Source organism: Aphelocoma coerulescens, chromosome 4 (genome assembly GCF_041296385.1).
Source record: "Aphelocoma coerulescens isolate FSJ_1873_10779 chromosome 4, UR_Acoe_1.0, whole genome shotgun sequence".
NCBI classification, from domain to species: Eukaryota; Metazoa; Chordata; class Aves; order Passeriformes; family Corvidae; genus Aphelocoma; species Aphelocoma coerulescens.
In genome coordinates, this window is record NC_091017.1 from 73,932,505 (window position 1) to 73,945,601 (window position 13,097).

The 13,097-nt window shown below is 47.3% G+C and overlaps 1 protein-coding gene across 2 annotated transcripts; it reads right to left on the reverse strand.

The window, feature by feature from the left end:
* Positions 1-50: 50 nt before the first annotated feature.
* On the reverse strand, positions 51-4,524 carry FABP1 (fatty acid binding protein 1). Of its 2 annotated transcripts, none has more exons than XM_069014734.1 (5): positions 4,471-4,524; positions 3,291-3,379; positions 2,064-2,236; positions 721-813; positions 51-174 (listed from the first exon to the last, which is right to left on the reverse strand). In XM_069014734.1, exons 2-5 carry the CDS (start codon positions 3,355-3,357, stop codon positions 124-126), a joined length of 384 nt encoding a protein of 127 aa, XP_068870835.1. In that variant the 5' UTR covers positions 3,358-3,379; positions 4,471-4,524; the 3' UTR covers positions 51-123. The 2 variants fall into 2 exon arrangements, with proteins under 2 accessions (XP_068870835.1, XP_068870836.1); XM_069014735.1 differs by lacking the exon at positions 4,471-4,524 and adding an exon at positions 3,854-3,921.
* Positions 4,525-13,097: the final 8,573 nt, after the last annotated feature.

Sequence of the window (13,097 nt, forward strand, 5' to 3'; positions counted from 1 at the left end):
CTTTGGAGGCTTGTGTCTATTTATAGCAGCAGAGAAGAGGTTGATGACAATTAAGAGCTTCCATAAAATTTTATTTTAATGGATACATTTTACATGGTAAAAAGATTGGGATGTGTAAGGTTTCTAGATTCTCTTGCTGACTCTCTTGAAGGTGAGGTCACCCAGGGTCATTGTCTGAAAAAGAAATTGAAGGTGTTAGCTTTTTATGAATTTGTAGAGTCATTGGATATCTCAAGTTGGAAGGGGCAAATAAGGATCATCATTGTGTTTAGCTCCAAACTGTACTTAGGATGTGGTCTTGCAAATCAAAACAGGACTGATCCCCAGCCTATCTCTTATAAACTGAATTTTTAAAGCTTTGGATTTTTTTCATGGATACCCCAAAGCAGGTAGGGATAATCTGGCATCCCTCAGCTGGGATCAGTTTGCCTCACCTCTCTAAGAGTGCCAAGCCCTGGCACATTCCTGTTCCTCTGGCTGAGTGAGAATATGCCCTCATTACTAAAACTTTGATCAGCTGTGCCTAAACTGGGGTCTTAAAAGTACTTTTTGGATCATACTCTAATGAGAAACTGCCTTCAGTGCCTGGCTGCAGAGCCTGTGTGCAAGCACATGCTCTGCTCCAGCACCTCTCCAAGGTGCCCAGCACCTCTGTAGTTTCCTAGGACCAGGCCCCTGAAGGCAGCTCTGTTATTCCAGCCATTGCCCTTCTGCACTTACATGGGTGATGGTGTCTCCGTTGAGCTCTGTGACAGATTTCATCCCTTTCAGCTGTGTGACCAGCTTGTTGTCACCCTCCATCTGCACAACAGCCTGGTGGAAGACAGAAGCATTCATGTTATTGCTGGAGACCACCTCGACCCCTGCATTTTGTCCTTCCCCTGCTTCAGTAGGAGGGGACTGCAGAGCCAGCTGAGCTGGGCCAGGGTGTGTCACGTCATCTCCTCTGCACCACCCACCTACTGCACACTGCTGCAGCAGCCTCCTTTGGGGTGAGGTGTCTGGGAGCTGGATGACAGTAAGGGGCTGGGGGGAGTCTCAGTCAAGGTAGGAAACTATTTAAGGAGCTTTCAGAAACTCAGACATGGGTGGAAAGTTCATCAAGGGACAGGCACATCTGCTGAGTCTCTGCCCCCTCGGAGCTGCACATCTAAAAAAGCTACAGATAGCTGTCCTAGGGCAGCTATCACTGATCAATGAAATTAAACAAATAAATAAGCCAGCAAAGCCTATTTCTGTTTATCTGTCTTGCCCAGCTATAAGATGTGTTCATTTGCCCTTGAGCTGCTGATGTACTGAGTGTAAAACTCTTCTAATAACTGTTTCCCCCTGGTTTATGCCAAAGTGATGCTGGAAATCGTGACAGCTCTCAGAGCCCCATTCATGGGGCATTTCTTTGCTGATCATCCCTCCTGCTTTCAAAAGTCCCTGCAATACCATCTTCTCCTGAGGTAAAGGTGAGAGGCAGTATTTGCCAGTGGTGCTGCCTTGATGTTCTGTGAACCACTGGAAACTAATATCCAGGAACAGGAGCTGACCCAAGTCCAAGGGGGATAACTCCTCACCTTGCCAAATCATCTCACCCAGCGTAACCTGAATCAGTGGGAAAGGCTAGCAGAGAAGTTAACAGCTACTGGGACTTAAAATTTGAGAGATTTATTGGTTTATGATTGTCTGATTTTCCTGTACTACTTTTGAGTCAACAAAATGAAGGCAGGGGTATGTTTTGTGTTGCAAAAAGACACAGTCTTTTTCCACCTCAAATCTTTCAGAACTCTTCCTATCAAAAAAATTTACCAAAGCATCTCTGTCCCCCTTTTTCAAATGGGATATTAAAACATTAATATCCAAATGGGATATTAAAACAGGCTCCCAGTGCTTTCCAAAGTGACTACTAAAATAGTTTTAGAAATGCAAGGCTTCTTCTGCAGGAAGTGCAGTACATTAATTAATACCTGTGGTATGGTCAGTCCCTTTGCTCATATGCAGAGGGAATGGCTGGAAAGGAAATGTAATGTCCCTGAGCCCCCACAGCCCTGGAAGAGGAGGGGCTGCTCACTCACCTTCACTTTCTCTCCATTCAGCATCTCTAACTCACTCTCCTCCCCAATGGTGAACTCGTTTTTCATCACTTTGGAGCCAGTGGTCACAGTAATCTTGAACTTTTTCCCATCCTGCACAATTTCTGAGATGCTCTTGATGTCCTTGCCCTTCTGGATCTGGTCCTCAGGGAGCCCTGCCCAGGAACAAGAGACAGTGAGTGAACGGTGGAGCCATCTGTGGGCAGATTGCTGCTGCTGAGTGAATGAATGTAGCAGGATTTGGGAACCTACAGCTGGGAAAATTTCTATTCCAGTGTGGAAAAACATTTCAGTGATGATGCTTCCCCAAGAGCCACAGGTCCCTGAGTCTGCTGGGGAGGAAGATCAATACTGTCATCCTGGATTTTGTGTGGGAACTAGGCATGTCCTATGTCCACTGAGCTGACTGGGAGAACAAACATCACCTTTGTCTCAGAACAAAGAGACAGGGTCTCAGAATAAATCCTGCTTTCCTTCTTTCACTGACAGGCAAGGAAAAATGGATTAAAGGAAGACAGAACAAAGGAACAAAGTGGGTTTTTTATGAGATTCAGGGTTCCTCAGAACCAGCTTATAAAATCTTCTCCCAAAGCCTGAAGGTGATCTGACAGGTAGAGCCCTTCTGGCACATAATTGTGCAGTAATAGTACAGAGCCCCGTGAATCCCTGCAGGACCACATTCCCTGTGACAGACATGAGTGGAAATCTATCAGACACATTCATCATTTAGCATTTAAACAACACTAACTATTTTTCTGATGAACGGTGAGATTTGAGGCTTTGCAGCATCACAGCACAGTGGCTGACCAATGTCCTGCTCGCCCTCAAATTTCACAGCCTGATGGAGCAGATCTGCAGTGCCCCTAAGCCACCAAGGTCCTGCTGGTTTATCATGTGTGTGCAGCACTCAGCCACACTGGCCAGTGGCTGCAGAGCCTGCCAGCACTGACTTCCTGCAAGCCATAAAACTTTACCCATCATCTCTTGACCCCCAGCCCCCAAGACAGAGAGGTGCTTTCTCTTCTATTTTGAGATCATATCTCCCCACAAACATACATTTAAAAGCCCAACAATTACAAGGTGACAGACAGAAAGAGGAAACCTCAGAGATGTCTCAATCTACATCATCAGTGCATCAGAACAGTTGGCCCCCAAAAATCATTGGGATCTGAGGAGGCAAAGCAGCACATAGCACATGCAGGCACTTACCAAGGGCTTTCATAAATGGCTCAAAGTTTTCCTGGGACTGGAGCTCGTACTTTCCCGTGAAGCTCATGGTGGAAAGGGTCTCTGTGCTCCTAACACAAGAGAAGGTGCCTTGCTGGTAAGCAGAGCTTGGTTTTATATCATCCTTCTGCCTTAAAAGTTGGCCAGAGGTAAGATGATGTAATTAGTTTATGGGCATGTTCAAACATTAACGTAAAACTGGGCAATGGTCAGTGATAAATTGCTCTACAATTTACAGACTGCAATTTACAATGTGGGGGCAGGGAACACCCCATAAAATCCATTTCATGGAAGTCGCAATGTGGCATCCATAAACAAATGATAAAAAAAATAATAATTGTGCAGAGAGGTTCGTTATCAGAGGAACGAGCCAAATCATCTAATGATCTTGCAGCGTGGAAGCACGCATCTGAGGAGAACGTGGTGACTGTGTGTCCCCTGGAGCTGACACTGGGGGGTTTCTGCTCGCTGGTGGGTGCACAGTGGGTCTTTATCACTGGCAGAATAGTGGCTGCACACTGGCAGGGACTGACTGGCTCACAGACCTGTTCTGGTGGGGTTTGGTGTAATCCAGATGCAGCAGTAGCCCAAACCCATCATTGTCCCCCAAGAAAATGACTCCAGATCAATTCCTGGCCTTGCACTGGCCCACCTGAAGACTGCAGATTGATTCAGGCTCCACCACTATGGCCCTGCATGGATAGAGAGCTGGTGATAATAGTGATCTACCAAACCCCTTTCATCTCCTTTCCCCATAGGGGCTACAGTCACTCGTGTACTGAAGGAGCATTCCAGCCCTTGGAGCTGCAACTCTCCCAAGTGCCACATCAGAAGAAAGGCCAGCAGCAGCCTCCAAGCTGAGCCCGATTCCTCCCTCCAAGGTAGGACTCAGAGCTGGGCTCCTGGGCTCCTCTGCCAGTCTGATCCCTTTGGCTGAGCGTCCCAGATTGCTTCATGGCCTCTGAGCAGCCATCCTCTGGGTCTGGACTCCCAGGCTCGGCTTCTTGCCTCAATGAATTCCTCCTCCCTCCCAAAGTCAGCTCAGGGATTTTCCACCTTTTCACTCACATGCCTTCTCCTCTTTGCAATTCTTCCATTTTGCCTTCTCCTAGCTTCTTTCTTTGAAGTGAAATCATGGATAAGAATGAAAAAGACCTATCACCTTCCAATTTGGAGATGCTGTCAGAGCCTTCTGCTGCCTCCTGTCCCGCTCCTGCCGGCTCAGCCCCACTCTCCGTGCTGCAGGAGCGAGCCTCAGTTTCTGGTTAATTAGTACAGGCAGTGTCTGCCAGATGAGGCAGAAGAGGGAAAACCTCAGCTGGTTGGACGGACAGTGGATGAAGTTGGCTGGGAGGGGAGAAAATCTGTAGGGACATCATGCCTACACATCGTGGAGGGAGCCAGGCAGGTTCAGAGAGCATTCATGGGGGGGGTGGGTTGACTCAGCAATTTCTCCAAACAGCTTTTTTGCTGTTTTCCCTTTTATCCCCTCAGGAATTACATCACCTTAGGAATTTCATTTCGTTTTTATGCCTGCCTCAGGTGAATACCCCGGTGTCACACAGGGCTGTGCCGACATGTCCCTTTTCAGTGTCCTCTTCATGGGGACAGTGGTGACTGACCTCTTTTGCTGTGTCCTGGCAGCAGCCTGAGTTGGTAGATCCCTGCCTCCTGTCAGCCAAAGTTCTCTGGCCATGTGCCACCTGGAAGCACATGTGTGCCTCCCACCTATTCATGCCCTGGACCTCTGGCTGCTCCTCCAGGCAGTTCAGTTCCTCTCTCTTTCCATGATGGGGAGAGATACTAGGCTTGAAAAAACTGCAGAGCTCCCAGGCCCACCGTGTCCATGGAGACGAAGCACCTAAGGGCTGGATGTCACTCATCAAGTGTTGAAAGGGGAATATAATTGTCCAGGACTCTCTTGGTAACTGGGCAGAAAGTTTTCCATTCACAGAAATGGACAGCTTATGGGAGAATTCATCCCATTTGGACCCCAAGTTGTTTTCTGTAGGCATCCTCTCCTTCTCTACTTACTGTGAACATATCTGTGCTCCTGATCTGTTGCTGGATAAATGGGGACTGTGAATCACTGCTGGAAAATTAGGAAATGAGACCATCTGATTTTTGATCAATGAACAAAAATAAAACTTCGTGTTCTGTTGGGCTCAATGTTCTTTTAATTTTCTTTAGCAAAAAAATGAAGTTAGTATTAAGAAAAGGAGAAATGCTTATTGAATGAAATTTGGCCAAGGTAATTAATATCTAGCCAGGCCTGCTGAGCAAATGGCAGGTGAGATAAACTTAATCTCAATAGCAAAGTTCAGAATACTTGTACATCTCCCCACCAGAATATGGGATCTTTTAAAATATGATATCACTTTAACTCTCCAGGGCCAAGAAAATGCATCTGATTTGAACTAATTCGAGGCCATGTCAATTGATAATTTGATTAAAGTAAATCCATTCTCTAAAACCTAAATCTGGTTTGTATAAAGAGAAAAGGCATGGATCATTTTCAAAAATGATTGAGGAAGCTACACCTTGTGGGAAGCCATCAGGTACTTCTGTCTTTAATTTGCTTTGAAAATAAAGCACAGGGTCTTAGAATCTTGTTAGAAAAAAAAAGAGTGAAGTATCTTATTTCTGCTTTTTGCACCTGAATCAGAGATATGGACATGCAGATCTTCTCAGGCAAAAATATCACCAGTGGATCAGCCATGGTTTTGGCTAAAGGTGAAATCCCACCTCCTCTGGCTCCCTGGGTACTCATCCTGGGTCTCCACCACCCACCTCTTGGAGAAAGGTGCTCAACCCAGACCTCCCAAAGTTCAATTTGTGGCTGGTGTCTCATGTTATAACATCTTCCATAATCAAGAAGAGTTTGGCTCTGTCACCTCTGTAGCTGCCTGTGGAGCAGTTGCATCCTTTTAGGACTTCCCCTCAATTCCCTGGGATTCCTGATCTCAGCTCTCACTTTCACTCAGTGTCTGGGAAACCACCCACCTACCTGCACTACTTCTTGAAGAGCTGGACATTATATCCAGATTTTGAGATTTAGGGCTCCTACAGAAAAAAAAAACCAAAAAACTCTGCCTCCTCCAGTTCAAACTGAAACTCTTAATTAAGTTCTGAACTACAAAAATGACTTTACAGTCAAAGCGCTGTGTGTGGAGAGGCATTTTGCTGTAGCCCAGGGGAGGGTCCCTGGCAGCCTTGTGGAGGTCTGGGAATGTCTTCATGTACCTCTACTCTGTCACCTCCCTTGCTTCTCTTATCTGTCCCACCAGTGACTCCCCGGATTTCAGGGAGCCCAGCACCTCACTGCTCTGGGAAGCCGGGGCTGGGCTCCACACTAGGATTTTCCTGGCCCAAATGTGAAAGCCAGGACCTTTGATGATTCAGCCCTGGATTTTTCTAGTGCAGGTCCAGTTGAACACCCCAAAACCCCATGCCATATATTTTAAAAGCTTGGCCACAAGCTTGCCAGTCACAGATCCCCAGGTGGGCTTCCCTCTGTCTCAACCTTTGGTATCATTAGGTAATCACTATTTCTGCTGCCCTTGAACCTGGGAACTTGTTCTCCTGACGGGTTTTCCACTCTGGTATGATTAGTTTGAACCTTGAGGAGCAAAGGTTTCTTTATCAGGCCACATGGTTGCATTGCTTTGAAAGGTTGGATGGGATGGGAAAAGGTGCTGTTGCTGCTGCTGTGAGCTCTCCATCCCTCTTGGTTTCCACCAGGTTTTCTTTGTGCTGCGTTACCAAGACAGCACTGAGATGAAATACAACACCTTTCCCAGATTTTTCTCTTTTTAAAACAGCCTTGGCAGTCTGCTGGAGACTCCTGCCTCCAAGCTGTACTTCCAAGCTGCAGACATGCAAGTACCATTTCATATAGGTTTAGATTAGATATGTCATTATCAGAGCCCTGATAAGACTGCCAAAAGCAGTAGCTTGTGCAGAGAGCTGCTGCTTGATAAAGCTTTCCATCGATGCTGATATTCAGAGAACAGCAGCCCTCAGCCCTTGTCATCTCATTGCAAAGTTACCAAAGGGAGCAGAGGGTTGGTATTGTTTCTTCAAGGTCAAGGCAGCTCTATCACTGATAGCACAAGAGCCTTAGCTCTGCTTACCAATGATCACCTGGGCAGCAGAGCTTACAGAAGAGCTGGACTTTGCTGCTGGGATCTTGCTTTAGAGTAGGAATTAAAGCTGCTGGCTCTGCCTCCCACTTCCCACTCTCTTGCCTCCAACATCTGTGAGGTGGTGATGTGGCCTCTCTCCAGGCACATGGACCCATCTGTTTATGCCCTCAGAGGACAGGTATTGTCCTTGCAGCTTGGCTTTCAGTGGGATGAGGCTGGCCTCCATCCCATAGCCCAGTTTGTGGAGTCAGGACTGAAAGGGGAAAGGACTGAAAATGGTGCTCATTGCTAATGGAGCTGGTTTGTGCCAGGGCAAGGAAAGAAAATGTTGGGAAAGAAATGGAGCCATTAGCAGTCAATGTTCTTGAGTGAGGAAGGTTGGGAAGAGTTCCCCAAAGCAGAGCCAGTGAACATTTAACCAGTACAGATGGTGCATCTGACCCCACCACACATCTGCAGTGCAAACATCTCCCTCTGATCCAGGCACGTGAAGAGCCCCTGAGACACAGTGGGGATGAGGAAACCTTCATGTGACCAAGTGCAGGAGACTGGCGTGTTGGGATGGAAAGGGAAGCAGCCTCCAAGTGCCCACAGGTGGTCAGATGAACTCCAGTCCTGGAGGGACACCTGGCTGTCACTGTGGGCCAGTGCTCACCTGTCCAGCTGTGCTCCCCTTCGTCCTGATTTATCAAGAGATGTGGCTCACTCAGTGCTGCTCACAGTGGGTTGCAGCTGATTAGTCAAGGAGAGCCTCTCGGGGCCATAAAGGTGTGGGGAGGAGCCTGTTCCTATCTCTCCCTGAGGCAAATACAGAACCACAATTTAAATATAAAATGAAGGAAAGTCCAGGCAATAACCCCCAAGACCTTCCGTAGCAGATGGTGCTCCGTGGCTGGGGAAAGCAATGAGCCAAGAGTGATGCATCCTCCAGAGGGTCAGCACTGAGGCAGGAAACAGCTGTGAGGAGGGCAGAGAATTGCATGGAGTCTGACAGCAGGTGAGTTTTCACCAGGTTCAGGACCAGGAAGGTGCTCCATGGGGAACAACCATGGTGCCAGCAAGACCAGAGCTGTGGACAAAGCCCAGGAGTGCCACTGCCCATGTCCCACTCGGTCCTGTTTGGCTTGTGATAGTCAAAGTGCCTCCCTGAGCACAAGTATCCCCATTTTGCACATTATTGAGCCTGACTTTCCCAAAGTCACCTGGAGAAGCTGATAAGCATCATCCTTGTGCAGTCCCTAGTGGGCGGTCATAGAGCTACGGGATTGCAGAATTTGAGATAAAATTTGGCTCAAGGGATATAATGAAAACTTCAGCATAGTTGAACCAGGTTGCACAACCTTCTCCAGGTAACAGCTTCTCTAATATCCCACCAGGGAAGCCAGCACTGCACAATTCCTTGCACTCCCTTTCTGCTCTACCTTTATGAGTGGGTCTTGCACTTTGGCTTACAAGACCCAAACCACAACACAGATACCCTTGACCTGGTTGTGAAACACCTTGCTCTGAGGAAAGAGTTGCACTCAGATGTGGGGAAAGGGCAGATATGCTGGCAGCTCCTTGCCCTGCAAAATCAACCAAGGTGGAAAAGTCTATTCTATGCACATTTGTAGATGAGAGGAGGTGTCCCACGTGGAAGTTCTGCCTCGTGTCAGCTGAGATACTGACAATTTAGATCAGATTTGAAAGAGGGGGAAAGAGCCACCTCTGCTGTAACAAAGATACAGCTTCGTGGATTTAAATTTATTTTCAGTCATACATTTCTGCCTTATATCTCCTTGATATGAGGCTCAGATAAATAATTCTGGGTGCACATTTGCCTGTGCAGCTGCAGATATTTTCCTTAGCCCCCTTCCTGCTGCAGATTCTGAGCCTGACTAAGATGCAGATCTGCCTCTGAGAAAAGCAGAACTGTAATACTTTGATTTCTGGCCAGAACCTTGCAGTTTTTTACCTGGAATCTCCCTGTTTTCTCCGTGAGTGTTCACACTTCTGTACGAGAGGGCAAGGGACACACAACTTCTACAACCCCCAGTGATAAGCTCCTATAACTTTTCTCAGCCAACATAACACACTTCCCACTGGGATGTACTCTATGCAGGGTAGTAAATGACATTGCAAAATCCCAAATATCCTGGTCACTCTCTTTCTGAACCTGCCTGCTGTTGCCTGGGCCACTTATAAGTCTGAAAGCTTTTGTTTGTGTGTGGGTTTCAGACCCCAGACAGCTTGTGGGCAGTGACAGGACTAGGAGATATGGGAACATTTTTGTGCTGCTCAGGGTTATGTGATTTTTTTAAATTAAATTTGGTGCTTTTTGAACCTGGATGAGAGTTCGGGTCTTTTCTGTGTGTCCCTTTCTGAGTGTCTCCGTGGGGATAGGAGAGATCCTCCTGAAAAGAAGGTGATAAAATCCCAGGATGGGTTTCTCTGGGGAGAAGATGGGTGAACATTAAGAACCTCTTTCCCACCCCGATCAGCTCCTGCATCAGCTTTGTATCCAACCCTCCTGCCGCAGGACGCCGCCCGTGCTTCCTTTTCCTCAGCTCCAAAACTTTGGAGAGGTGTTTCCCGGCTTGTGTTGGGATAGCTGGGCGTCCGCAGCCTGAAGGGTGGAGGGACCTGTGGGAGGGTGGGAAAGGCTGGATGGGCTCAGGGAAAGGGGCGTGCATCGCCTCCTGGATGCCGGGACACAAGGCACTGCCGCCATCTAGTGCCTTGGGATTCACCGGGGGCTCCGGCAGCACTCCGGGGGTGCCCTGCCGGGGAAATGGGCCGGGGACCCCGACCCAAGGCACTGCTTGTGCTTGGGACATGTAGAGGGGCCCACTTTGCTGGGGAGGATGGAAAAGATGCTCAGCAAACAAGAAGCTGAGAGTTTTGCTGTGCTTGTTTTTGAGTGCTGTGATGCTCAGGGCTGAGACATGAAATTTTAGGGGGATTTGTGCAGGAAAAAAATGGATTTTCGCTGTTATACATGTCTTTCTGCTTCCTCAGTCCTCATCACGCTTTGGGATGCCTTTGGAAGGTGGAGAGGCTGAGGAAATTCTACCTGGAGGGATGAAAAACTATGCATTACAAAAAAAAAAAAAAAAAAAAAAAAAAAAAAGTTGAAAAAGTCTGTTAGCAGGAATAGGGAGGCACTGAGTAAGATCAGGTTAATTAGAGGTTATTACATTTTCCAGTTCTTGACCTGTTGCTGCAGTGGATGAGTCCTGACAGGCAGCACAGACACACTCCTCCCCTCCTTTTCTTAAAAATTCAAAATAATATTAAAGAATCATAGCATGAATCATGGAATCACAGAATGGTTTGGGTTGGAAGGGACCTTAAAGATCATCTGATTCCAACCCTCCTGCCATGGGCAGGGACACCTTTCACTAGACCAGGTTGCTCAGAGCTCCATCCAAAATGAAATGCCACTCTAAACTTGGAGTGCACGGAAATTGCGGGACTGAGCATGGGAAAAGCTCTCCAAGTGAACGGCACTGTCATCCTGGTTTGTGTCCCAGGGTGTGTTCTCTGCTCACCTGTGTCTGCCACATCAGCAGCCCCTGCACCCCAGCATTAACCACTGACCTTGTCCATGAGGGTTATCACTGCTGATAGACCCAGGGCACGGACAGACCTGTGGCAACAACCTCTTTGCATATGCAAAGCAGCAGGTATCCTGGTGTAATCCTTTTTTTTTGCAGGGTTCCTGCTTCCCAGACAGATGTAATGCTGAAGGAATCATCAATCTCATTGTAAGCTCTTCACTTGGAAAAAAAAATTGGATGCATTAATGAAGTCATTTCACACAGTTAAACACACATTAAAAGAATTAGATGTATGGTAAGTGAATGCCCAGAGGCATAAAGTCCCATGGTGGTGGGAATAGGTGAGGTCTCATTGAAGTGTGCTGGGTGACCACTGCAAAGATGTATATTGGTGATATTAAATTATTGCATTGGTAATAAAAACGATCAGCTGCTGCAGTTTTCCCTATGGATTTGTTCCTGACCTTGTTCTAGCCTGAATCAGAGCTGAGCTCGAAGTGTGCTCTGCCTATGCATGGGCAAGGAAGGAAAATCCTGAATTCTCCTTGGCACACACCATCATGGGAAAAGGGAGAGGTTAGAATAGAGGAGTCAAATCACATATCCAGCAGCTTTTACTATTTGCTTTATTTCTAATATTTCACTGTTTTCTCCAGAGATACCACTTGCAGTTTTTTGTGTCAACTACCACTGGAGCATGTTGAGGAGCTGAGACTCTGTTTTGGAGATATCAGCCATTCATCTCAGCGTCCAAGTAAACCTGGGAGCTTAGTGACTCCAGGGATGGCCATGGGGAGGTTTCACCATCAATTTAAACCTGACCAATCCCTGAAGAACAAGGTCCAGCCTTTCTGTTTTATCCAGCACCTTCTGAAAGGACCTGGATCCACATCAGGAATGGGGACAGACCTCTATTACAGGGTGAGCACCCCAGTGTGCCATGAGAATCTGGTGACTGCAGGTGCAGGGAGGACCATGAGGCCACAGGAGGGTTGGGTGACTCAGGCTTCATCTTTGCAATGTCATGAGGAATACTGAGCACAGAGATGGTGGGGAGATGCAGGCTGGTTGGTGATATAATTTATATAATTATGAATAAGTAGCTTTCTCCCTAGCTGATTTCCTAGAGGTGTGCTCTGCTCTGGCCCACTGTTTGAGCTCAGATATATTATTAAAAAGCTTCTGTTTGCTTCCTGCTCTGCTACAGCTACTCTGCTCAACCTTGAGCAACACCATCACAGGCACCTCTGTCCAGAGCCTAAAATTTACCTACTGCCTCTACCTGAAGAGCCTGCAGAAAGAGTCCTTTGGGATGTTGGGTGTAGAAAAGTTGTTTTCCACACCAGTGCCCAGGACAGTGACTGGACAACTCTCTACCAGAGACATTTATCATTGCTCCAGTTAGAACCATAAGAAAAGAGAGAGAGAGAGAGGTAAGGTACTTAGGGTCAGACACCAATGCTTTGGCAGGTGATGTGTCCCTTGCTGCAGACGTGGGCTCTGTGGCTCACAGCAGGTTGCTATCAGCCATTCTTTTTACCTCTGCTCCTGCCTGCCTGGGCTGAAGTCCTTGTGCATGCTCCAGCACTGAGTTGTGTCCTGGGTTTGTGCAGCCACTGGTCTTGTGCTGACCTTGCCCTTCAAAAAATGCTGATTATATTAAAATAAAAAGCAGCAAAGGGATGCACAGCCCTTCCCTGTGAAGAACTGGATTTTTTTTGCACAACCCCTCCCCTGTCTCCTCTCTCTCCTGTGCCTCAGTTTCCCCATTGGTGTGACTGGGCTGTTGGGAGGCTGAACACTTTGCTTTGCAGAGCTGAGTTACAGACTGATTTTGCTTGCAAGGAACTTCTGGGTTTTTCTGACTCAAACTCTCCTTTAAGCAGGCTCAATCTCAAATTTAAATCCAAAACTCACAGTTTAATCAGGTGGCTCTGTGTTTTCCCAGCTGAAGTCTGAATGTCTCCAGGGTTATAAAAGAGACCACAAGGTCTCCATGCCCTGTGCTTGATCACTCTCAGGTTAAAAGCTCTCTCCTAATATTTAACTAGATTTCCCCCTAGCTGCAGCTTGCACCTGCTGCCCCTTGTCCCCACGCCTGGCAC

Bases quoted from the DNA above. Each gene is read 5' to 3' on its own strand.
- FABP1 (XM_069014734.1), bottom strand. From the start codon at position 3,357: ATGAGCTTCACGGGAAAGTACGAGCTCCAGTCCCAGGAAAACTTTGAG. The intron at 814-2,063 runs GTGAGTGAGCAG...GTCTTCCACCAG, and splicing joins TGAATGGAGAGAAAGTGAAG to GCTGTTGTGCAGATGGAGGG. The intron at 175-720 runs GTAAGTGCAGAA...TTTCTTTTTCAG, and splicing joins ACGGAGACACCATCACCCAT to ACAATGACCCTGGGTGACCT.